This window comes from Henckelia pumila, unplaced genomic scaffold (assembly GCF_033568475.1).
Source record: "Henckelia pumila isolate YLH828 unplaced genomic scaffold, ASM3356847v2 CTG_80:::fragment_1, whole genome shotgun sequence".
In the NCBI taxonomy this organism is placed as follows: domain Eukaryota; kingdom Viridiplantae; phylum Streptophyta; class Magnoliopsida; order Lamiales; family Gesneriaceae; genus Henckelia; species Henckelia pumila.
Window position 1 is genome coordinate 1,078,876 of NW_027331883.1, and position 25,779 is coordinate 1,104,654.

At 36.9% G+C, this 25,779-nt stretch overlaps 3 protein-coding genes across 3 annotated transcripts; 2 read left to right on the forward strand and 1 right to left on the reverse strand.

Annotated features, from left to right (window-relative positions):
* The first annotated feature begins 6,535 nt into the window (after positions 1-6,535).
* LOC140873663 (nuclear pore complex protein NUP98A-like) lies at positions 6,536-18,418 on the forward strand. The gene is given in 14 exon segments (XM_073276865.1): positions 6,536-6,621; positions 7,043-7,111; positions 8,588-8,719; positions 8,722-8,886; positions 10,489-11,067; positions 11,202-11,429; positions 11,519-12,207; positions 13,412-13,499; positions 13,615-13,675; positions 14,556-14,694; positions 15,076-15,195; positions 15,305-15,485; positions 16,230-16,289; positions 17,485-18,418. Coding segments are annotated over 13 exon segments (3,159 nt in total). The 5' UTR covers positions 6,536-6,621; positions 7,043-7,095; the 3' UTR covers positions 18,186-18,418.
* A 521-nt stretch (positions 18,419-18,939) lies between these two features.
* On the reverse strand, positions 18,940-20,387 carry LOC140873792 (uncharacterized). The gene is made up of 2 exons (XM_073277047.1): positions 20,108-20,387; positions 18,940-19,652 (listed from the first exon to the last, which is right to left on the reverse strand). Exons 1-2 carry the CDS (start codon positions 20,321-20,323, stop codon positions 19,410-19,412), a joined length of 459 nt encoding a protein of 152 aa, XP_073133148.1. The 5' UTR covers positions 20,324-20,387; the 3' UTR covers positions 18,940-19,409.
* Positions 20,388-22,043: 1,656 nt separating this feature from the next.
* On the forward strand, positions 22,044-25,370 carry LOC140873712 (probable methyltransferase PMT18). Its single transcript, XM_073276931.1, has 6 exons — positions 22,044-22,302; positions 22,867-23,562; positions 23,661-23,871; positions 23,967-24,264; positions 24,367-24,834; positions 24,948-25,370. Exons 2-6 carry the CDS (start codon positions 22,873-22,875, stop codon positions 25,171-25,173), a joined length of 1,893 nt encoding a protein of 630 aa, XP_073133032.1. The 5' UTR covers positions 22,044-22,302; positions 22,867-22,872; the 3' UTR covers positions 25,174-25,370.
* Positions 25,371-25,779: the final 409 nt, after the last annotated feature.

Genomic DNA, 25,779 nt, shown 5'->3' on the forward strand with positions numbered 1-25,779 from the left:
CGATACGGAGGTAATCCTGGAATCTCATCAGGGAAAACGTCCGCAAATTCACTAACCACTGGCAAATCAGCCAGGTTCGGGCTAGTTTTCAACACATCAACTGCATAAACAAGAAATCCCTCTGCTCCTTTCTGCAAAAGTTGGGTCATAGATAATACAGAAATAAGAGGAATCTTGGCACGTGAACCCTTACCATAGAATTTCCATTCTCCAGCCATTTCAGGTCTAAATCTCACTATCTTCTGGAAACAGTCTACGGTAGCTCTGTACTTGTTCAGCATATCAATCCCAATAATACAGTCGAAATCAGACATACCAAGTACGAAGCAATCTATCTCAATTTCATTGCCATCATACTGTAGTATACAATTCTTAACTATCTAAATCGATATAAGACCCCTCCCCAAAGGAGAAGAAACAGATACTACAACAGGTAATGTTTCAACAGGCAAAGCATGTAATGCAACAAATTTGGCAGATATAAACGTATGGGATGCACCTGTATCAATCAAGACATATGCGGGATAACCATAAAGAGAACAGTTACCTGCAATCACGTCATCCGGTGCTCCCTGTGCCTGCTCCTCCGTCAATGCATAAACATGAGCCTGCTGTCTCTGTGGCTGACTGCCTACCTGACTTCCTCCTGGCCTCGACTGTTGCTGAGGTGGTGATGGTTGAAAGGAATGGACAGAGGAGGCTTGCCTCGCGGGTTGAGCCACTGATCATGATGACTCTGCACCTCGTGCCTGTCCAGCACCTCTTTGAGGACATACTCTCGCAAAATGGCCAGTCTGATGGCATATATGGCATCTCCCAGAACACCTCGACACTGATCAGTTGGATGTCCTCCACCACAAGTGTTACAGAATACCCCAGACTTCTGTTTCGTACCACTGGAACTTGAAGAACTGCTTCCAGATTTCTTAAATTGTTTTCCTCTAGCTTGCAAATATCCCTTCTTGCCACTGCTACTGCCACCACTGTCAAATCGAGACGACTGTTGCTGAGTTGAAGCTGAAGGTTGTGACTGTCTCGGAGGCTGTGCAATATACGAAGCTCCTCGCTGCTGTATCAAGCCAGCTTCTGCTCCTTTGGCACTGTTCAAGGCATCAGCAAAATTATTCGGTCGCCTTGTATTCACCAGTGTAAAAACATCAGGATTCAGTCCATTAATGAACTGATCAGTCATAGCCTCGTCACTGTCTGCAACATGTGGAGCAAATCTTAGCAATGTAGTGAATTTTGCAACATAATCTTCAATATTCAAGTTTCCCTGCTTCAGATTAGCAAATTCGGCACCCTTGTCTTTTCGATAAGATATCGGAAAGAAACGTTGATAGAATTCAGTCTTGAAGACATTCCAGGTCAGAACAGTTCCTCGACGCTCCAGAGATTTCTTTGTTGTGAACCACCAGCTTTTAGCAACCTCATGCAACTGATGACCAACAAGTCTGACTCTTCGCTCATCACCGTAGTCTAGTGAATCGAATAACATCTCCATATCATCAAGCCATCCTTCACATTCAACAAGATTTTCGGTACCTTTCAGAGTTGGCGGCTTGTAGGATTGAAAACGTTTCAGTAGTGTTTCCATGGGAGTTGCAGTCATATCTGTCATATCCCGTGATGTACTGCCCTGTTCATTACTCGGGATTACAGTTGCAGGCACTATCGGTGTGACAACTGTCGGTGGAGTATGAACTGTCTGTTCTGGTAGAGAAATAGGAACATGAGGTCTCAGAGGAGGTCGTCCTGGTCTTCGAGACATATCTTATTATCAAAATGGTTAGGATACCAAATCATCAAATTATCTCAGTCCTCCTTTGATCATCTTACCTCTGATCAAGACTCGGTTCTGATTCAATTTTTAAATAAGAATCAAAGTACTCAACAAGACATGCTTCCAATCAATTCAGATAATCAGGTATCATAAATCATCAGAATCCATGCCTCTAATCAGTTCAGATATTCCAGTAGGCATGCATCTTTAATCATCGTAATCATACTTTCAAATAAAATAAATATAACATCTTGTAATAAAATACTTGAAAGTAAATCATGCTAGCATTTAAAACATGTAATTCAATCACATAATTAAATCATAGCATGATAAAAAAAAAAACATAAATAAGTAAGGCAGAAGAGTCGATCTACCCACACTCACTGTCTATCTAAGTCCAGAATTGTCTTGCTCTGATACCACCTGTTGTGACGACCCGGTTCTTAATCTCTCAAATTCACAAAATTAATCCAAGATCATGAATTAAAGATAAGCAAACACCAAGCATTCAAAGCTGGAAATTTTTTTTTTTTTAATAGGCTGGGGCGCACCCTGTTGGTGTCAAAACTGTAGCCAACTGCCCTGGCTGCGCTCGGGCTGCTGTTTTCTGCAGCTCGGGCGCGGCCCTGGGCAGTTTCCTGCCCACAAAACGCAGCTCAAAACCAGCTCTAAAACTTGCTGTTAAACTTGAACCTTTGATCTACTAAAACATGCACAAAGTAAGAATCAAGTTCTAAACATGTTGTATCAACTCCCAAAAGCATCATCATGGTATATAAATCATATCAAGTCAACAACATATATATACATTAACAACTCAAGGCAAGAGTAGAACATCCATTTCAAGTGTTTGTACAAGATCAACTATCAACACTTTAACTAAAGTTCAAGTCTACTAATTCAAAGCCTCAACTCTTATTCTAAACATATAAGACAGCAACTTCAATTCTATACCGGATCATCACGCTAATCTCTCATCCCTTGTTCTTCAATTCCGCTTTTGCCCGGATCCACTTCCGCATATCGTCATGACACATACAACACAACAAATAGCCGGATAACTCCGGTGAGAAATATATTTCCCAGTAAAAGCAACTAAACATGCAATACAAATCATATATCAAACTCATGATATAAAAGTAAATACGATGCATGTTTTAAAACAAGGTTCATCTCTTATCTCGTCGGTTGGGATCCCGAGAAGTAGATATCATAACTAATCCACCGACTCTCCCGATCGAGGTGGGGCTACTTATCTCACTTCTCTAGACTTTGAAGCCATCATATATGCAAATCAGACGCTAGGCTAAAACAACCACCCAAGGCCATACATATACGATTCCTCAAATTGTCTATTCGAACGTTTCCGTTCATTTCAAAATCAAGGAATAAGTCTTCAAGATGAATGCAACATATATCGTCATCAAAGCATTCATACCATCAAAACTTATTCAACAACTCAAAGGAAAGCACATAAGAGAAATTAAGCAAATAAGTATGTGATTTAGGGGAACTCGATACAAACCATCTCGAGTTGTAATTCCAATCAAATAGTAGTCCACTTTTACCTTTCAAATGTGAAGTGTAGGATGTCTTCTAACTGTTCAAAGCTGTACAAGATGACCAATATAAGCCTTGACTCAATTCTGCTCAAAACCATACAACTTGAATGTAGAATAGTCTCAAACCTTGTTCCTTCTTCTATCGATTTCGAAGTTAAGATCAATGAATTGAAATGTCATGTTCAAGCACTGAAACGATATCATAACAATCAAGGAATCATCAGCTAATAGTTCAGCAACTTCGGAATCCAAAAAAACAATAGCAAATCACTTCAAATCAATAGTTTGACGGCATATCGGTGTCACTTCGGCGATTCCGAACATATCAAGAACAACATCAGCTATATACAATTCAAAACCAGCATAATCCTCAACATATCAACAGTTATTCAATCGAATCATAGCTGGAATTCATAAGAACATGATATACAAATCAATCTTCAACTCAACTTCAAGATTATCAAAGATAGAAGCTCAACAACATCAAATCAATACCAGCTTCTGATCCCTGTCATTTTCGAACTGTCAAACATTGATGAACAAAGAAGAAACTTACATCAAATCGAAGGTTGTCTTGCGAGAATTCCAGAACATTTTTCGGAATTGAAATCGGATATCCGTAGCTCAAGATATATGAATTTGAAGGTAAAGATGAAGCTTGGAATCTCTGCTCTCGGTTCTTCCTTTCTTGTTCTCTGAAAATTCCTTGATAAGTCTGATGGAAATAGTGAATCACACGTACATAACAATTTTCCATAACAAGTGTCCATATAATTTTTGGATTTTGCACTTTAGCCCCCTCAACTATTCAAAAATTGCAATTCAATCCTCAATTTCTCAATTCATTCAATTTCAATCCTAAATAATTTAAGAATATTAGAATTTAAATCAAAACTCTAAATATTCCCAAATTAAATATTCTCGGATCAAAATTAAATAATTTTGGGCGTTACAACACACCAATCTAAACCAACTTCAGATACGTCCACAACCATTTGTTTATGTTCATCACATAATTTAATTAAAACCTACAAAACAACATATACTTTCAATTTTCAATCACCACATCTACAATAACTTCTAAGCCATAAGCATAATGACAAGTTATTAACTACTGAAACTTATTTTTCAACAACCCATTTTCATCAGATAATATTGTGGTTGCAACACGGGATCTATAAGTATCCATTTGGACATCTTTTGCATATGTCCAGTTATCATTCGTGTCACAAGCTACGAACTCCATCCACATGCATGCATGAATAAACGCCACAATCGAGGGTTGCTCTTTGTTGACGACAAGGTTTTCTTAGCACTGGCTCACTTACTATCTGAAATCCCGAGAAGTGACGTATGACACCAGCCAAAAATTTTACCTACAACAAATAATACTTTCAAAATTCAGACTTAATTTGTATTTAAATAAAATATGGTGTAACTTACATAAACTTTTGTTGTCCCAACTGCAAATGAATCATGAATGGAGTTCCAGAGTCTAAATACCTCTTCATCTCATTTGTAAACCAACAAAAACCAATGCCACTTGTCATTCATGGGAAAAATGATATATCTACATTTTTTAAATAAATCTTCACTCAAGTCTTGTACTTTACCCATTGTGAAAGATGTTAAATTTGCAAGAAAAACTCCATAATCGTTTGGGTGTATCGTTTTTTTTTTTATTATTATCATGTGTTGTCAACTTCTTGAGAACTTTTTCCTACACATTCAAGAAAAAAATTTATTAATGTATTTTAATCCAGGAGGGGAACATCGTGAGAAATTTTTCTTTCCACTCTTCTCCATAAGATGATCATTAACCGATTTCTCTTCTACAGCCATTCCTATAATAAAAATCAGAAACAAAATTCTATAAACACAACTACATATTGTATGTCTTATATATATGTGTGTGTATGTGTGTGTGTGTGTGTGTTTCTTTTCAATTTTTGAAAAACATGCTTAAAATTCCAAATAAATAATAATATCAATCTCAACGAGTTTCAATTTAGTGAGCCAAAAATAAAGGAAAAAAAACATCCATTTAAATCTCTTGTAGTACACATACAATAGGAACCAAAATAAAAGAAAAAATACGTGAATAAAAATCGAAATGTACAAAACACAAGAAATTTCAATTTGCTGCATACTAATAAAGCACTGCACCCCATTTATGAATTTCAAAAAATTTTGGAAAGACAATTCAATGCAATTAAACATCTATTGAATTGCAATATCAAATACAAAACCAAAAATTTAGGAAAAATGATTATCAATAAACTAATATAACCAATTATAATTTCAAAATCACAAAAAATTTTGTAACAAAAGATTAAAAACAAATAAAAACTAAATTGCACAAAACACTACAAATTTTGATTTACTACCTCGAAATCAATTCAACTGAAAATAGATAGACTAACATCATCAACGACAAACCCTATAAATTGGGGAAAAATATGTCAATAAGATAAAATAAACAACAAATATTTGAAAACCCCCAAATATTTTTCAAGAACGAAACAAACGATAGAAATTGAAAAATATTTTGTTTTTCTTCGTACCTTTCTTCGATTTTTTTTACATTCCTTCACACTTTTTTTCATCTATTATTTCCCCATTTTGTGTGCTTGGGTATCTTTGTTCTTTCTTCATCGTGTCATTTTTTCGAAATATCGGCAGAGAAACGGAGAGAAATTAGATCACGGTGGTATCTTCATTCTTCCTTCGTCGTGACATTTTTTCGAACTATCGATAGAAAAATGGAGAGGAATTAGATACGATATGTAGATGAGGGTATTTAAGGTTTTGAATTAAAAATGAGGGCAATTTGGTATTTTGGTGTTCATTAGGGAGTTAAAACAAAGAAGTTCATTTTGTCAGGGAGTCATAATACATAAGTTTTGAACTAGGGACTGAACACAAAGTTCAGACTTCAATTAGGGATTTAAGTTAAATTTACCGATAAAACAATGTCATAGGGAGTTAAAACACTGGAAAAGATTGAAGTTTGGTAACAGGAATTTAATGGCAATTTTCCCTTTGTAAAATTGGGTTAAAAAGATATATTTTTAAAATTAGATTAAATATATTCAGTCCGGTCTCGCAGTTTGGGGTGTGGATATATATAACAATAAAATCGTTAAAGCGTCAACTGTGCGCTATTTCCCCAGCCTTGTTATTACGCAACGTTCGCTGCTGCTGTTGCTGCTTCATCTGGTGGATCGGCTTCGTCTCCTTTTTCTTCTAAAGTACGCCGATATGGGCACAAAATGCGTAATTTCTATTGCAGTTTATCCTGTAATCTTGAATTTCGTTGAAATATATACATGATCCTACAACACCTGGGTTCGCAATCGTCGTTGTTGTGCGCATCCAATTGAATTAGATTAGGGTTGGGTATCAATCCTATTCACATCCTCTCGAACACACGGTTATCGTTATTGTTTGTCAATCGATATTTTTTAGGGTAGGGTTGGAGGAATCTATGTTGGTTAATGGTTTTGGACCTTTTGGTAAAATTTCATACTAGGTTTTGTCTATTCATTCGAATGATTTGAACGAGACCTATCTGGCACGCTCGTTTCTCCCTATTCGTGTCTACTAACGAGTTTCGTTTTTGTATATTTATGTTATTACGCCTAACATTGATGATTTGCTGGCACTTGACAGTCTTTTATTTTTATGTCCTTTGCAGTTTAGGTTTACGATCAACAAGTCCCGCTAGTGGTTTTGTTTAACAGGGGAACAATGTTCGGAAGCAACCGTAAGTTCAAGTTCCCATGGTTTTTATTTTTTGTATGTCCTTTGAACTTCTGTATTGCCGTGAATGGTTGCTCTGACGGTGAGAATGCGACTTATTTCATATCCCTTATGTTTCACTTTGTTTGGAACTGTATGTAAATGTCAGATCTCTTTTTATTTTTAATTTGTTTTCTGACATCAAAAGCAAAGGAAGATCTGGAATTTTGGGTGCTGGCTGGGTGATTGACATTTTGGATTTGCAAAATGGAATTATATGCATTACTATGCTTAAAATGAAGCAGAATTTGTTCAAATAATTATCATAAAGTTTGTGCAAGGTTAATGCATGACAGCGTCGGGTTATTTAATTTTTTGATTTGAAGTATATGAAACTTTAGAAAGTAGAAGCATAATCAGGACCACCTCTAATTTCCAATTTGAGTTTTCTTTTTTTGATGATTGTGAATTGGGGTGTACACACTACACCAGATTGGTTTGGATGGTTTAGATTTTTGTTTCAGATCGCGGTTTAAACCAAATTTATTCCTTTTGCCTATCTTTTTTACATCTTTTTTACATTTTTTTTTGCATTTAATACTAGTATCTCATACCATTGGAGAAATTAACACGTTTCTTTTAATTTTGGTTAGATAACAATCAAGATGTGATAAAAATAGGGTCAAAAGTATTTACTATTAAATTTACAATAGTATATTCTTAATTTGAATATCATGTAACCTGAAGGACTCTAATGTATTTACATAAGTTTCATGTACCATACCTCATAGTTTTAATGCATAAAAGAGGCATATTATTTGGTTAAACACACCGCATAGACATTTTTTTATTTTTGTTCAAACCAGGGATTAAAAGTTTGAACCTGAATTTTGGGGTTTGGTTTGAAACCAAACCAAAATTTTGGAAAACCATTGTCTTAGTGATTTTGGATTGAACTGCTTTGCAATTTTCAATTTATCTTTCTGAGAGATTATGAGTAATACTAAAGAAATCACTACTCTTGACTTTTACTCACCTTTTGTGTCATTTCTGGTACTGTGCGGTAAACTCTCAGCAAGGTTAAATGTGTCATGTGGTTCTGTTGCACTAATTCTTGAATTTTGGTTTACATTTCAAATCAATATTTGGATTAGGAAGAAAGGTATCCTTATCAAGCTAAATGACATAGGGTTTCCTTGATATTCATTTGGAAATTGGAGGTCTGATTTATCATAGCATTTTGTATTGTGTAAATTATACCACGGGTTCAGGGCTTCAGGCTAGAATTGTATTTCACAGATTGTTGGCTAGTTAGCTAATACATGTACAGCTTTTGACATTTGTTGTCTATGAGCATCTTAACCATGGCTAGTTCCTCGATGTTACAAGCATAAACTGCATTTGTAATTTAAAACTCAGTGCCTTTGTAAGCTATGAAACTGTAGATTTTTTTGTTCCAACTTGTAACTTGCATGTGCTAATTATTGTGGTCTCCTGACAGCTTTTGGGCAGTCATCCAGTAGTCCATTTGGGTCACAACCGGCATTCGGGCAGACTACTAATGCAAGTAACAATCCTTTTGCTCCCAAGCCCTTTGGAAGCACAAGCCCTTTTGGTTCACAGACCGGAGCTTCAATTTTGGGGGCATGTCTACTGGTGTATTTGGTGCTCAGTCTTCTTCTCCTTTAGGTTCGACTTCTGTGTTTGGTGCTTCTTCTTCACCTGCGTTTGGAAGTTCAACTCCTGCATTTGGGGTTTCCTCAGCTTCGGCTTTTGGAAACTCATCTTCCGCATTTGGTGGTAAGTGCACAAATATCCCACCTGTGACATTGTTTGAACCGCTTGTAGCTTTAGTTTTTACTTCATTGAACATTTTCTAAATGAAACAATGTCATTAGTTGGTAGCCACATTGTAAATTTGGTTTAGATTTTTATTGTTCCTGTTGATACGCAATGGCCTGTCTCCATATTTTGGTGAGTAAAAAGAGACTTAGCAGAGGGGGAAGGGAACAAGGTTGATGTTGGAAGAGGTGTGGCACCTAGTCATTATTTCTCTCAATGGACGAGTTCATGGGATATCAGTAGACATGATCCACAACTTCCAAATTTTGCCTTATATGCTTTGGACAAGCTATGTAGTCTGTTCAAGTTCATGTGCTTCTTTTATTCAATCAAGCAAATCCATGTCTTACTGTGGGAATTTGTTGAATTTTGTTCTACATATGCGATTGTTTCAAAAACCAACATGCCATACATGCTATGTATTTTGTGTCTTTTCTAATTGTTCATTATCATAATTGAACGATATTTAATGTGATCATAATAATATTCCAGAAGTTCCAACACATATTTAGCATGAAGCCATGACTTCTCCATCACTTCGAGAATTTTGTTAGACCTTGTAACCAGCTCTTGGGAGATTGATGATGATGTTTTGGAATTTGGATATAATATATTTCTTGTCCTTTTTTGTTCCGAACTTTCCATCATTTCATTAGCTGTTGATGCCATAGTTTTTGTGAGGTGGCATGATTTGATTTTGTTCCTGAGAATTTAACCATATCTTGACGATATCTCCAAGATTTTCAAACATATCCTGAAAGAGGTTAACAAAATTTTCCTTGAAACATTTTTTTATTTCATTTGTTTTGATCATTAGTAATCAATAAAAAAATCTACTTTAATGAACTAGAAAATTTTCTATGTGGCAAAATTTCAATGAAATTAAAAATTATAATTGATGATGATTGAAAGTAAGAAAAACTTATTGGAGACTATTAATCTTGACACACGCCCATCCTCCCTCCTTTTGTTTTTTTTGCACCTTGTTTTGTATGTTTCACGAATACACTCATGCAAACCAAGCCAGACAAGTTGTTTTGGCTGACATGTCAAGAAGAAAGGATTTTTTGTTCTTTCTTTTCATGTATCAGAACTTTTATTTTGATATTGCTGCCTTTTTTGGCTCGTGGCAAGCGGCATTGATATAAGAATGCTAATATCTCTGGAGTAGTCACCACCATTTTTTTCAACAGAGAGTTTTGCTTCGCTATATCGGACTAATTGTTTCTGCAAATCATGAATTTGATTTTGTCTGACAAATTTTTTTTAGAACTTTTTTTTTGTATCACTATTTTTTCTCACGTGTGATAGAAGGACATGCAGTTTAGGCTCGAACATTGAGGACATTGCCTTCAAATTTGTTAGAAAATTTCGATCTGAGTGCCAAACTCCTGTCATGTATCTTTTTTTTTATTCTGGTAGACACTTTCAACCATGTCAAAGGAGTGTTGATTTAGATCTGGCATACTATGGTGACTCATGCCAAGATTCCTTGATTTTTTATATTTCTTTCTGTAACTGTCTCCTTGTTATGTTATATATTTTGTGTCGATGTTATAGGTTCATCGGTATTCGGGCAGAAGCCAAGTTTTGGTGGTTTTGGATCTAATACAACTCAAACAAGTCCATTTGGAAGCTCATTTCAGCAAACACAACCAGCTTTCGGCAGCAATCTGTTTGGTTCCTCAACACCATTTGGTGCTCCTAGTCAGCCTGCATTTGGTTCGTCAAGTAGTCCTGCATTTGGTGCTTCGAGTACACCTGGCTTTGGTGCTACCAGCACTCCAGCCTTTGGTTCTACTGCAAGCCCTACATTCGGTAGCACAAGTGGTGGGTTTGGTGTGTCGACCTCTCCTTTCGGATCAAGCACTCCAGCATTTGGCACTTCTAGTTCGCCAGCATTTGGTTCCATAACGACTCCTGCTTTCGGCGCGACAACAACTCCTGCTTTTGGTGCCACAACAACTCCTGCTTTTGGTTCCTCAACAGCTCCTGCTTTTGGTGGCTCAACAACTTCTGCTTTTGGTGCTTCGAGTAGTCCTTTTAACTTTGCATCCAGTCCAGCATTTGGTCAATCAAATGCTGCATTTGGAAGTGCCCCATTTGGAACATCCTTGGGAGTTCAAAATGCTTCTTTTGGTAAGTTGCTTTCATGTTCTCTGATGGTTGGTTTCTGGATTATCTTATTTACCTCATGTGCACTTGTGAATTTTCGTTATTTGGAATCGTCATGGCTGTAACTGATCTTTTGCTCTCATGCAACTCCTAAGCAGGAGCACAAACTACAACCTCCACTTTTGGTGGCTCTGGTTTTGGCCAGTCTCCTTTTGGAGGGCAACGCGGGGGAAGTAGATTAGCTCCCTACTCATCTACTCCTGAGACAGATGGAGCCACTGGTACACAGCCCACTGGCAAACTAGAATCTATATCAGCCATGCCAGTCTACAAGGATAAAAGCCATGAAGAACTTAGATGGGAGGACTACCAGTTAGGAGATAAAGGTACTCATCTGTCTGACACTTGTTATTTCTTGGATTCCTAAAGAACTTCTTACATTCATTGGTGATAATCTTTTCTTGTTAAAAACCAGGAGGGCCAGCTCCTGCTGGACAGTCTACTAGTGCGCTTGGATTTAATACCTCAAATTTTGGCTCTGCATCTACTCCTGCATTTGCTCAATCCTCTGCTACTCCCTTTTCATCTACAACACCTTCCAATCCATTTGCTCAGCCCTCTGCTACTCCTTTTTCATCTACAACACCTTCCAATCCATTTGCTCCAAAAACCACCGGAGTTTTTGGTCCCGTAGGGTTTGGGTCTTCGCCCTCCTCCACATTTGGTTCTTCCCCCTTTGCACAATCGAATACATCTAATCCTTTTGGTTCGACAACATCATCAACGCCCTCCTTATTTGGATCTACCACCCAAACATTTGCAGTTGGTACCTCCCCTTCTATTTTTGGTAACTCCAACACATCAGGTTTTGGATCACCATCTATCTTTGGCCCGACAGCATCACAGGGAACCTCATCTGCATTTAATACTGGCCTGGGTTTTGCCAATACTCAGTCCTCCCCATTATTCCAGTCAAATATGTCCACTCTGACTCCAGCAAGTTCTCCATTTACGCAGACCTCTTCCCCCTTTGGCCAAAGTGCCCCTGGCTTCAATCAGACAAATTTGTTTAGTACACCCTCGACTGGTTTTGGCAGCAATATGTTCTCGAGCACTCCATCACTTCTAAGTAACACCAACCCTCTGGGATTTGGCCAAACAACTGTGAGTTATTCATGCATCGAAATTTTAATTTGCTTTCAATATTAAGTATCATTCAGAAGCAAACAATACATGCATCAACTTTGTAGCAGTGTTTTATTGGTGAAGATGTGACTTGTTTGTGAGTGAGGTGTTCTGTGTTTTTTGGGGACGAGCCATGTGTCTGACAGTTTTTAGTTCTTTATCAATGGCAAACAGCATGTTAAAAAATCTCGATACAGAAATTGATACAAGTCGCAGAAAAATCATGTAATGGGAGTTTAAAATGTTAATAGGGGATTTTTTTACAGATGAAGATAATATTTGTAAAAACGAATAGAACATGCCTATTGCTAAGATATAGTGAAAACATTGGTAATTATTTTCTCTGTGCGCTAATGGAAACCCATGTGCAAAGAAGTTCCCTGTAGACAGAAAATGAGGAAAGAAAATACAACAAATTTATCACCATTTTTTCAAAACATGGAGGAACATCTTGCGGTACGTTAATTTGATCATAGAAGGAAGAGAAGAAACATACGATTGTGGGAAGAAATTATTGTGCTGAATATTGATGGAAGTCTATCTAAATGTTGGTTCTCTAAAAGAATTAGTTGTGTGCAGCGAATTTAGTCAATTTAATTGTGTTCTGAGAGTGCATCTACCTTGCATTTATGATGTTACTTTCTTTGTCATTGGGATCAATTAACATCAGTTAAAAACATTATTATTAATCATGAAGGATGGCCATAAACCCATGCCACTGTACACTCTAAAGTTATTTTCCTGGCTCCATCACATGATGCCTTTTCAAAAATTTTCCGGGTTATCAAATAAGATAAGTTTGTTGAGCTTGATTTGACCAGATTATATTTTAGTTTTGTCTTTAGAAGGTCTAGTTTAATTCATGCCTACCTTTGTGTGCACAGCACGCCTGTATGTTATGCTTGGAAATTTTATCTTCTGTGGAATCTGTCTTTTAGGGTGACGTGGATGCTAAAATGGGTCTGATTGGTTCTAGTTATTTCTAATAGATAGTTAGTGAGAACTTGTTTTTTTAATACCGAAGTCATCTCCATTATGCATTTGTGAGTATTTATTTATTTTTTTTAAATATCATTCTGACCTATATGTTTTCAATATCCCACTGTTTCGTCATCTGTGTTGAGATAGTTTTTATTTTAAATTTTTAATTTTCTAAATAATTTATGTTTCTTTTTATTTGTAGCCATCTCTTTCTAGTCAATTTCAATTGGCGCAACCACCTCAGAGTTCTGCTGGTTTTAGTTTTACCAACTTTGGACAGTCTCAAGCAGGTGGATCTGTAATTCAGTATTGAGCTTTTGAATTGCCTGTGGCAGTTTTATTTGTTTTTTTATTATCTCCTGGAATTATGAGTGTTAATTTAATGGATATCTTTTGTGCATACAGCTGGAACAAGTGGCTTTGGAGGCACCCCTAGTAATTTTAGCCAGAGTGCATTTGGACAACTGTATGTCAAATTTTCCTTCATATTTTGGTTCTCTTCTAGTTACAATCAATTATCTGCGCATGATGAAAACTGAAACAGTTTGATTCGTACACTTAACATTCACACACATCTGTGACCTCTATTGACTGTTGGATTATAAATACCGAATCATTCCATTAGTGGCCAACAAGTTAAATCATTTAAGATCAAATAACATAATCAAAAGAAATATCAACAATCTCATCGTAATGTCAAATCTAGATATTAACAAAACATGTGTTTATAAGTTAATGAACGAATCAATCTGACATGAATTTAAGCAATACGTTTTGAGCTGAGGAATTTTAGTTTGGTTTGATTTTGACACCTGAATCCACATTTTTATGTTCTTGCATTGGTGATATGTAACGGGGATTATTTGTGAATTTAGGCATATTGTACCAAGCCCAAGTTCAAAAGCTTAAATGGATTTATTACCTCGTACATCTGGAAGGCTGATTTAACTCTTAACTTTCAAAAATCCATTTCCTGTCCGTTTTGAGTTTTCAGGTGTACAGTATAATACTTGGCAGAACTACCAAGTTCAAAACTTAATGACAGTTGACTGTGCTTCAGTTGTTTTTATTCTGAACTTGTGTTATTTGTTTGGTATTTCGGAAGAAATTAATCATAGACTTGGCTGATTGTCAAAGCATAAAGTTTTATGACCTCAAAACCTGGGCTTAGATCCTGTTAATTTAAACTAGGATTTTTAAAAAAAATTGTAAAAGTTAGAAAAAGGCCTCTAAGATTTATTGATGAAACTTAGGGCTTGTCCTCTATTTTTAATTATGGTCTTTGAACTAAGTTCTTATTGCTTGTGTTGGACTTTGAATAATTATGGATTGCATCTGCTCCACAGGCCAGCTCCTCAGAGTGTTGTAGGCGCACAACCATCGCCCATTGTAAATCCTTTTGGAACTCTTCCAGCAATGCCACAGATATCAATTGGACGCACAGGCACTTCTCCTTCTATTCAGTATGGAATTTCCAGCTTGCCAGTGAGTATTCCTGTCATGTGCTTTGCTAGAAAAGTCTTATAGATTGTTGTTAATCCATTTCCTTATACTATTAGGCATTGTTTGGTTTGATGTATTATTAATCTATGTATAACTTATCCCAATTAATTTTGCCTTATTTTCGTCATGTTATTTATCTATTTATTAATTAATAATTTTATATCAATTAAATCAAATAAATTATAATCTATCCATGAAATCAAATAATGTATTAACTATTTTTTTTATTTATTTTTAATTTACATTATATTACTTATCTATGAATTACTTATCCTATCACTCAAACCAAATGGTGTCTTACAGAAATAGATAGAAAACTTGTTCATCCAAAAGTTTTTCTCATCTACTAACTGCAATTTTCAGCAGATTGTTGACAAACCAGTTCCTGCGAGAATATCGTCTCTATTGACAACTCGACACCTTTCCCAAAGGCGTGTGAGGCTACCTGTAAGGAAATATCACCCTAAAAGTGATGGTCCAAAGGTGATAGTGACTCCGTGACATTCTTGAATGCTTAAAATATGGTCACTGCAGCGTACTTAATTGGGATCTGTTATTAGTGTTTTTAACTTCTTACTTTTTTTATGATCAGGTTCCATTTTTCAATGATGGTGACGAAGAAACACCCAGCACGCCAAAAGCAGACGCTCTTTTCATTCCAAGGGAGAATCCCAGAGCTCTTGTAATTCGTCCACTGGATCAGTGGCCTGCTAGAGGAAGTGCAGAGAAAACATTACAATTGAAGGCCGCATTAACTCCTGCATATGAAAATGGTACACCATAATTTTTTGCTCTAATTTATGGATTTCCACACTGGCGTTTTTCTAACTACTTATATTGCATATCACGGCATTTTAAAAAATGAACAATATGCATACTGTGATTCTACCTATACTCCATTGTGATACATTTTTGTCTCCCACTAAAAATGATAATGGTTTTACAATGGGGGAGTGCTGCTTGTTATTACTTAGATTCAAACACGTATTTATTGAAGGCAATTTTGGTACCTCGAGTGATTACTGGAATTTGTTTCATGCATTCCATTACTCCCTAGTAGATTATTGATCCTGAGCAATTTAGATGCTATGATGAGGTTTTCACTCAAAATAGTCGGTACATATTTTTTAATAATAATGAAGCATCGACGCTTTCGAAATTGCAGATTGCTCAACAAAAGCAATCAAGGTTGTGCAATCAGCATTAATTTGGTGGCTAGTTAATGAATATCTATATAGGGATATCTGCCCCTGTATTGATTTGGAAGAATCAAGTATCTGCAATTAAGGTCTTCCTGTTTATTTGGAAGATGCCATGATACCCATGTGTACTTGAAGAATTGAATAACCTGTAAGCAACATGGCTCCAGGCCATGTAGATAAAATACTGTTGTTTGAATTTCATTGGCTGTTGATTGACTCAGTTAGATAGGATAAGCAAATCGAGTTAGTTTCTTCTGGGATAATATTTCCTTCACGGTTTCACTTATCTCATGTCTCCCTAATAATTCATTACAGGTAAACTTCAGAACGCTGTTTCCACTCTAATAAATGGGCACAAGGTCCGGGATAAAGATGGTGAGTGCCTCTTGCTGATATCTTTCATGTGTTTGATATTAAAATTTGCATAAAGCCTGACTGGTTAAAGGTAAAATCAAACACCACCACATTAAAGAACTGTTTCTGCAGTTAATTTTAGCATTGCTTGTTTGCATACTTGGATGAATTTCAGTGACTGGATTGTTTCGTGGAGCATATAAGAGTATTAGAAGAGAAGAAACTAGAATTTTCATCTGTTTTAAGAATGAATATTTGCAAGAGGGTATTGTTACTGTTTCACCATCTCTTATTGCCGAAAGAGTGAAAATGAGAAAGAAAAAATATACAATAGAAATGAATTTCCAAACTGTTCCAAGGGTGAAGTACCTTATTTTGTTTGCACTTAAAACGAGATAAAAGAAGAAAGAAAAAATATTTTGTAAAGATGAATCTCTAAATTATGCCAACGGTAAAGAGCCTTATTTTGTTTGCACTATCCCCTTTTTCATTTTGATGGCATGTTTGTTGCTAGTTATTTTTGCTCTGGACTTGTTCCTTGTCTGTCTATATTTTTATGGGATTATAAAAACTTGGAAATGCATACGTATGCTGATACTTGTTGCGCCAAAATGTGAATCAATTGCTCTGCAAGCTCAGCACAGGATCTTAAATGAAGCCTTGTTTGACTTGGACATGAGAAACCGTTCCATATAGAATCTCAAGTCTGTCTGTAATGCGCCAAAATTACTTTAATTTTGAACCATTGATGACTGTCATGTGTTATACTTCAGTCACACGCACTGTTTTTTCGCTTCCCATACTTGTGGCTTAGTACTTCAGAAACTATGTAGATAAAATTCCATTATATTTATGAAATGGAAATGCGGTAGATGACTTGAGCAGCATGTCCACTCTCGCCCTAAAAGTGACTTAACAGATGTACAACTAGAGAACTTAACAAGCATACTTTTAGCTCTTATATCATACTAAGGAGTCGTCTTTTATTGTAGTTAGAAAAGGTTCTCCAGGTTTAGTCTTGCTTACAAGTGAAAACCATAGGGAACTTCATGAATACATCGAACAAATTGTACATTAAAATCTGGCCTCTTTGGTAGCTTGGATAGAGCTCTTATGTCATAGCGAGGAGTTATCTTCAAATGGTACTTGTTCATGTCTTTTCTACAAATTGTTCTGCGTTCTTATAGACTGAAGTGGCTATCTGGTTGCTTTTCAGCTTCCCCCGCTGAGCACTCTGTGGAAAATGGTGTGGCTAATGAGCAAGTTAATCCTGTCAAACGGAACCCAAAAACAAATGTGGTCCTTGATGGTCGTTCTACAGACAAAGGGGACTCTTATATCACTCTCGGAAGCCATAGAGCTGGCGAAGCAGCTATTGTGTTCGAGCATGGAGCCGATATTGAGGCACTGATGCCTAAGCTTCGTCACTCCGATTATTATACGGAACCACGAATTCAGGAGCTAGCTGCAAAGGAAAGAGCGGAACCAGGTTTTTGCCGCAATGTAAAGGACTTCGTTGTTGGAAGACATGGTTTTGGTAGTATCAAGTTCTTTGGGGAAACAGATGTGAGAAAGCTTGATCTCGAGTCTCTTATTCAATTCAATAATCGAGAGGTGATCGTATATATGGATGAGAGCAAGAAACCTCCAATTGGACAAGGTCTCAATAAGCCTGCTGAGGTGACGCTTCTTAATATAAAATGTTTTGACAAGAAGACTGGTCAGCAATGCACCGAGGGACCGAGGATCGAGAGGTATAAAGAAATGCTTAAAAGAAAAGCCAAAGATCAAGGTGCTGAGTTTGTGAGCTATAATCCAATCGAAGGAGAATGGAAGTTCAGGGTCAACCATTTCAGCACATACAAGCTTGGAAATGAAGATGAAAATGATGATAATCTGCTCGATGCCATGAGATGAAAAAAAAACCGACGTATCCACCGTGTGCATGCAAGTTTTAGCGCCCTTCCTGGATAGGGAGACAAGTTTGCAGATTTGTATAATTTTGAGCAATTACAGTGTCTTAATCGAGTTCGAGTGTGTGTTTTTTCATTTCTGTTCTTTTTTTCCCCCTTGGATTCGTCTCCAAATGTTATGACATGGTTTGACAGCGTTTTAAGTAATCAAGTGCTAAACTAGAATGTTGGAATTTCTGTCCCTTAACTATATATATATATACCTGATGGATCCGAATTATGCACGTGAACACGTATACTTCGCAAAATGCTTGGAATTAAGGTCTAAAAACTTGCAGGTTATCCCTACGAGTAACGGCTACCATAATATCTGATTCGTTACACCAATGAGTTTGTACGTACTGGGACACCAATAAAAATATCAGTTAAGCTAGAAATATACAAGTGAGCGCTTAAAAATACGCTTCTTGAATTTAGGAAATCCAATATTAGTTTTGTTAGAAACTAAAATTTATTGAAAAATAATAATTACCAACACTATATGCATTTATATACCAAAATGGTATATTTGATTTTAAAAAAGGTATCAAATTCTCCTCAGAAACAGCCTATCAAAATCTATATTTGGCTCATTTTAATCGGTTCAAATGTTCAAACCAAATATTAACTCAGCACATGCTTATAGTTAACTCAACCTAGTCCTTGTTCGGTAATTCAGGCCGAACTCAGACAAATCCAACCTGCCTGCCTTACATGCGTCGAGCTTGCGATTTTCATCGCAAGGGCCAAACAACCAAAAAAAATGCTAAAAAGTAAAAACACTGGAAAATCTTTTGCAAAACTTAGTCGAAAGTCGAGCTCGCGATTTTCACTGCAAGGGCCAAACAGAAAAGCATGATAAAAACACTGGATAATCTTTTGCAAAACTTATTCGAAAGGCACCACAATCGAGCAACATCAGATAAACGTTCAATTTTTTTTGGGTGATAAATAAGCAAAAACTAAGAGCCAAATAAATTGCACCCAAAGCTTATATAACCTCACCATCATAGAATCTTCATCAGAAGAGTCGATAGTGACAGCAATTATTTGGCTCCGAGAAAGATCTAAACCAGAACATATTCCAACATGAAGTCATGGTGATGGAAAGCATGTTAACCAGGAACATGACCGCAACAGCGCTGTGACCTTGTGAATCCTCTGAACACAGTTAGATTGAGCCAGAAAATTATTTTGCTCTTTTTTTATTTAACTTTGAAGGCTTTCTGCTTTTCGGCTTTCTGCTTTTCGGCTTCTGCTCCATGGAGATATCGGGCTGATTTTGTTGAGGTTCCTCAGGAAGAGAAGTGAGAAGAAATTTCTTACTAGAGCCAACTCCATTACACATTAGCTTCAGCATACTTCTGCCCCTCATCCATTGAAGCATTAGCTTCATGTGTGTTTTGCTCGATAATCCAATAATCCCCGCATCCTGTATTATTCACAAGTGTATGTTACTAAGAAGACAGAGTACCTAAGGTTCAATTCACTTATTCATAGAAAAATCAGGAAGCTGAGTCGCTATATCTTGTCAAAAGTACATTCGGAATAGAACCAAGAGAAAGAACTGCGAGCTTTGTCAGAACATTTTTAGTTGCCCGAGTTGGCCACACCATATGCGATGTTTCATCCCCATTGATAAATCAAGAGGATAATGTCCAAATTCAGAATCTTGCACAGAGGTACGATTAATCTGAACATGTCTCTGCTAAATTTACTTATTCATTTCATAAGAACTGAAATTCATTAACGAAACACATAAATTGAAGTCCTTTTTTCTCCAAACAAAACCTGAAAATCCCTTCATCAAACCATGAACTCTTAAGTGGCAAAATTCAGCATTCCCATTTCATTTACGATACAAAGAGACAAATCGATTGATAATACCTTGGCGTGGTTCCAAGTGTTGGAGACCGTGAGAGGGCCATTGCTCTTGATGACTTGATGGAGGCCCTGGGCAATGGAGGCGGCTTCCTGGGGAGGAACCCTAGGATTTATTTTCCTCAAATTGGGGGCACGCTTCCTGGAGCTGGAGCTGAAATACCTAATCATCATTGAAAACACTCCATCTCCATTCCAATTTGCTCCGCCACGGCGCCACATTTTCAGGTTTCCTGTGAAGTATTCCTCTTCCTCCACCACGGTGAATGTACAGTATAGGGTTATTTTTTTTTTTTTTTAAACAGTGTATAGCTTCTGAGTATAGGGTTAATGATTAAACACTTAATTATTGTTCATACAAAATAATTAAATATTTAATTACTTATATTACTTTTATATGTATGCGATTTTGTTACCACCCATGTACTTTCATTATACAAATTTAAATAGAAATATGTTTAAACATATATATATTTTTTTGAAAGCAAGTATTATTAAATAACATCTAACAAAATACATCCAAAATAAGAAAAGGCGAAGGAGTAGCTCGCCCTTTTAAATCAGTCAAAGAACCTATTACCCTAGCAAAATATGAGTAATTTGGTTCGCTGATCGCCTAACAAAAATAAACATACAAGATTGAAATCCTTTGGCAAGAAATTGACAACAACTAATAAACCTAAACTGAAACGATCAAACACAGAAGTTCATAGCATCAATGATAAGTTTTGCATCAGATTCAATTTGGATATGCTGATAGGACAATTCTTTTAGCCAGCTTAAAGCCTCTCGAATTCCCAGAGCTTCTGCTTGTGATGGATCTTCAACTTTTTTTAAAAAAAATGGTTCGTGTAATTTTTATAACAAATAAATAGATTTTTTTTAATATTCATTTGTGCATGCTTGAATGAGTACTGTGCCAGTGCCGCTGTGCGGGTAGAATACATTGAATTTTCTCTTTAGTGAATTTTTTCAAAAAATATTTTGAGTTGTAAAATAATTTGCTTGAAATGATAATTGCGTTGACATTAATAAATTTTTATGAAATATTGTGTTGTGATATGAAATAAATCAATTAAAAAGTGGAGGTTATATTTCAAATTTGGAGTTAAATGGAGGTTAATTCCTTAAATATTTCCAATATTTTTTTTTATCAATAACGGATTGAGTTATTTGAAAATGAATCCGAAACCATTTTAATCCGATCCATTTGAATTGAATACAATAACCAAAACTAGTTCACGATACGTTACATACGTATATTTAATTTATTTATTAATTGTTAATTAGGAATTGTCCCGGACTTGTATCTAATTTCTTTAGATACATAATGGTTGATTGAAAAAAAATTGATTCCAATTTGATCGCAATCCGTCCAATATGATTTCAATCCAATTTAACCCGATTGCCTTTTGGATCCGATCCATCCAACCGGGGAAATTATGCTTGTTGATTTCATCACCCGTAATCTGGAACTAATTTAGGCAGTGTTTGATAGAATTTTATTAAGAAAAAGTCGAAAAATACCACCTAAAAACTTTGACAAACACTGTCTTTAATTCGGTTCGGATTCCGATCCTAACATGTCTAGTATTCAACAACAATAATAATAATAATTAAAAAAATACAGATAATTAAATGTCTCCGTAGAAGTCGGAGTCAACGGTCAGTATTGGGCAGATCAAGACAGGACGTGATGAGAAAATTGAGGCTTCTGTGGCGACAAACTTGAGGATGTCAATGCCCCTATTATTAAAAAAAACAAACTCCTTTTGTTGCCTCTTTTCTCCTTATTTTGCTCGAGCTTTCTCTCTCCTTTTCTTCTACAAAACTACATACACTGTCACAACATCACTTATACGTATCACTTTGTCTTTCTTTCTCTTTTCTATATATATATATTATTTGTTTGGATTGTACATCTTGGAGTATTATAATCACATTATCAAAAAAACGACAGAAAAATCCCACTCTTTCTGCCTTTGGGAACTCACATGTTTCCTTTATGTGCATGTGCTTGCCAAGAATCTTTTCACCGCACAAAAGCTATCTCAGATTATTGGCAAAACATGTGTAACTAGCTAGCTGGCTAGATCTTCAAACCATATATTGATGAAATGTCTGTAGATTCTGCTTAAAAACAGTACTGTTTCTGTACGTTTACCTATCTTCTTCTGCTTTTGCAACGACTCTGAGGAGAGGTATGTCTATATATGGATACCCAACTATATATATTTCATTCTGTCCATTTTCTAATTCTTGGATATATATGTATTGTAACTCTTGATTTGACTGATCCATGTAATTTCATTCTTTGAAAGGATTCTTTTGTTTGTAAAAATGGGGTTGTAATGTAGGAGATAGGTCGCATGCAATGCATTTCTTGTATGCTCAATGTCGTCTGCATCTACTTGTTTATGTTGAAATCTTCGAGTTTTTATCTGATTTAATGTCGAATACAGCAAAGCTATTCGATCAGAAATTGATTCTGGGAGCTTGGGTGAGATGGGACGGGTAAAGTTTGAATCTTTTAAAGAAATATATATATAAAAAATTATATATCGAGTCCTTGCCCCTGTTAGATCCATCCACCACTACCTTTCATTTAATTCAAATTTTCAATATAAATTTACTCCGAATCATGAAGTGAAGTCGATTGTTCTTATGATATAAATGAGCATGAATGTTTTCTGATGCTGCAAATGTTTAGCATGGAGCATATGATGAATTAGTTTCACGAGACATGAGTGTGGATTGGTTTTCAGGTCTAGATGGGAAAGGAGTACAGTGGATCGCCAAAGCCTCACCAACTTGAACTAAAGAGAAAGCGTCTCACTTGGATACTGGTCGTAAGTGGCCTCTGTGTCTTCTTTTATGTTTTGGGAGGTTGGCAGAGTACAACTCGAGCTCCACTAGCCCAATCCGAAGCCTTCTCCAGAGTTGGCTGTGAGGATAAAGCCGACTCCGATCATGTTCAATCATCGTCGTCGTCGATATCAGCTGATTCATTAGACTTTGAGAGCCACCATCAGTTGTCGGTAAACAGTTCTGATAAATCTGAGGCATTCCCACCATGCGACATGTCATATAGCGAATATACTCCCTGCCAAGATCAGCAAAGGGGTCGGAAATTCGATCGCGACATGTTGAAGTACCGAGAGAGGCATTGCCCTGCGAAGGAAGAACTCCTGCGTTGCCTGATACCCGCTCCGCCAAACTACAAGAACCCTTTCAAGTGGCCGCAGAGCCGGGATTATGCGTGGTATGCCAATATCCCCCACAAAGAACTGAGCATTGAGAAAGCTGTTCAGAATTGGATCCAAGTTGAAGGAGATCGCTTTAGATTTCCCGGAGGAGGAACCATGTTTCCGCGAGGTGCGGATGCTTATATCGACGATATTAATGCGCTTATCCCTCTTACTGATGGAACCATTCGAACTGCTGTTGATACGGGCTGCGGGGTAAGGAGTTTATGAATCTCACAATACTGATCGTGTTGTATAGTTGTATCTTCTGTTTTACGAACTTCTCAACTCTTTTTGTGGTGTTGGTTCCTCAGGTAGCAAGTTGGGGTGCTTATCTGCTGAAGAGGAACATTATCGGGATGTCTTTTGCTCCAAGAGATACCCACGAAGCGCAGGTGTGGTTTGCATTGGAACGAGGCGTTCCAGCAATGATCGGCATCATGGGCTCGCAGAGACTCCCATATCCTGCCCGAGCTTTCGACATGGCTCACTGCTCTCGCTGTCTGATTCCTTGGTACAACTATGGTTAGATCCATTCCTTGGTCGAACTTGATCTCTTTCGACTAAAAGTTGGTGTTGTAGAATGCATATTTATCATTTCTGGTTTGGATTGGTTGCAGATGGACTGTATCTAATTGAAGTAGACAGGATTCTTAGGCCTGGTGGGTACTGGATACTCTCAGGTCCGCCGATTCACTGGAAGAAATACTGGAGAGGTTGGGAGAGAACGGAAGATGATTTGAAACAAGAGCAAGATTCGATCGAGGATGTAGCCAAACGCATCTGCTGGAAAAAAGTCATCGAAAAGGGAGATCTTTCGATCTGGCAAAAGCCAATCAACCATGTTGAATGTGTCAAGAACAGGGCAGTATATCATAAACCACATATGTGCAAATCTGATAATCCTGATGCAGCTTGGTACATACATACCTCCCCAACCCCAACATTTCATTTCATGTAATAAATTGGGAATGAAGTTATTATATGTATTTCATACAAGCTCATTTTTTTGGTTACAAGGTACAAAAATATGGAAACTTGCATAACACCACTTCCTGAGGTAAGTAGTCCGGATGAGGTTGCAGGGGGTGCATTAAAGAAATGGCCGGAGCGAGCTTTCGCTGTTCCTCCTAGAATTAGCAGTAACTCAATCCCAGGCATCACAGAGAAGAAGTTTCAAGAGGACAACGAAATTTGGAAAACTCGATTGGCACATTACAAACGCATAGTCAGCCAAATACCACAAGTACTATACCGAAATGTCATGGACATGAATGCTAATTTGGGTGGATTCGCAGCAGCCCTTTCGAAATACCCAGTTTGGGTTATGAATGTGGTCCCGGCCAATTCCGAACCTGATACGTTGGGGGTGATATATGAACGAGGCTTCATTGGTGCATACCAGGACTGGTGTGAAGCATTCTCGACCTATCCACGAACTTATGATCTAATCCATGCGGGTGGTGTCTTCAGCATATACCAGGATAGGTAATATACTAATGTTGCTTCTTCTTTTGTTTCTTTTTCATTTGGTATTAAAGCAATGGAAGTGATTTTTGATGATTTTGCTGACCAACTCTTGGTGTTATTTGTTCTTGAAGGTGTGACCTTACTTACATTCTCCTTGAGATGGATAGAATCCTAAGGCCTGAAGGCACTGTTATATTCAGAGATGGTGTGGAACTTCTGTTGAAGATCAAAAGTATAACAGATGGAATGAAATGGCAAAGTCGAATAATGGATCACGAAAGCGGACCGTTCAATCCGGAGAAAATACTTGTTGCCACGAAAACTTACTGGACAGGTGAAGCCAAGCAAAAGCAGTGAAGGCCTCATCCTTCTATGTTTCCATTTTTCCGTCCACGCTCCTCGTTACAGGCAGTTAACTCGTCTGCTTGATCCAGGGTTCTAGTCATAAACCCCCTAAGGCCCTAACCGTATGAGAAAAGGACACTATTGTTGTCCACTTTGAGTTCACCTGTATAGATATGTTGAGGATGTTGGATGTTACACGTTTATGCTTTTTATTTATTTAACTTATTCTATTTATTAGACAAGGTGTAGTTCATCATAATTCTGGTACAACATAGTTTTTTGCATCACTTTGTCTCCTATATAATGCGTGCACCAAATGATTCAGTGTAAAGAATTGAAATTCTCTCTTTTGACCGACAAGATTAACTCCACGAAATTTGAGTCCACTTATAATATAGCGACGATCTTGTAGGTTTTCGGCGGCAAGCACGAGCTTGAGGTTGAGTTTGTTTGTATCAATAATTGATTCAATTGGATTTCATGCCACTTTATATTGACAACAGAAACAGATTATATGCAAGTTTGTTCAAATTTGACTTAAATTAAACATGTTGATAGTGAGATAACCTGGAAGCTATGACCTGAACCTTACGCGCATGATTATTTTTGTATTTATTT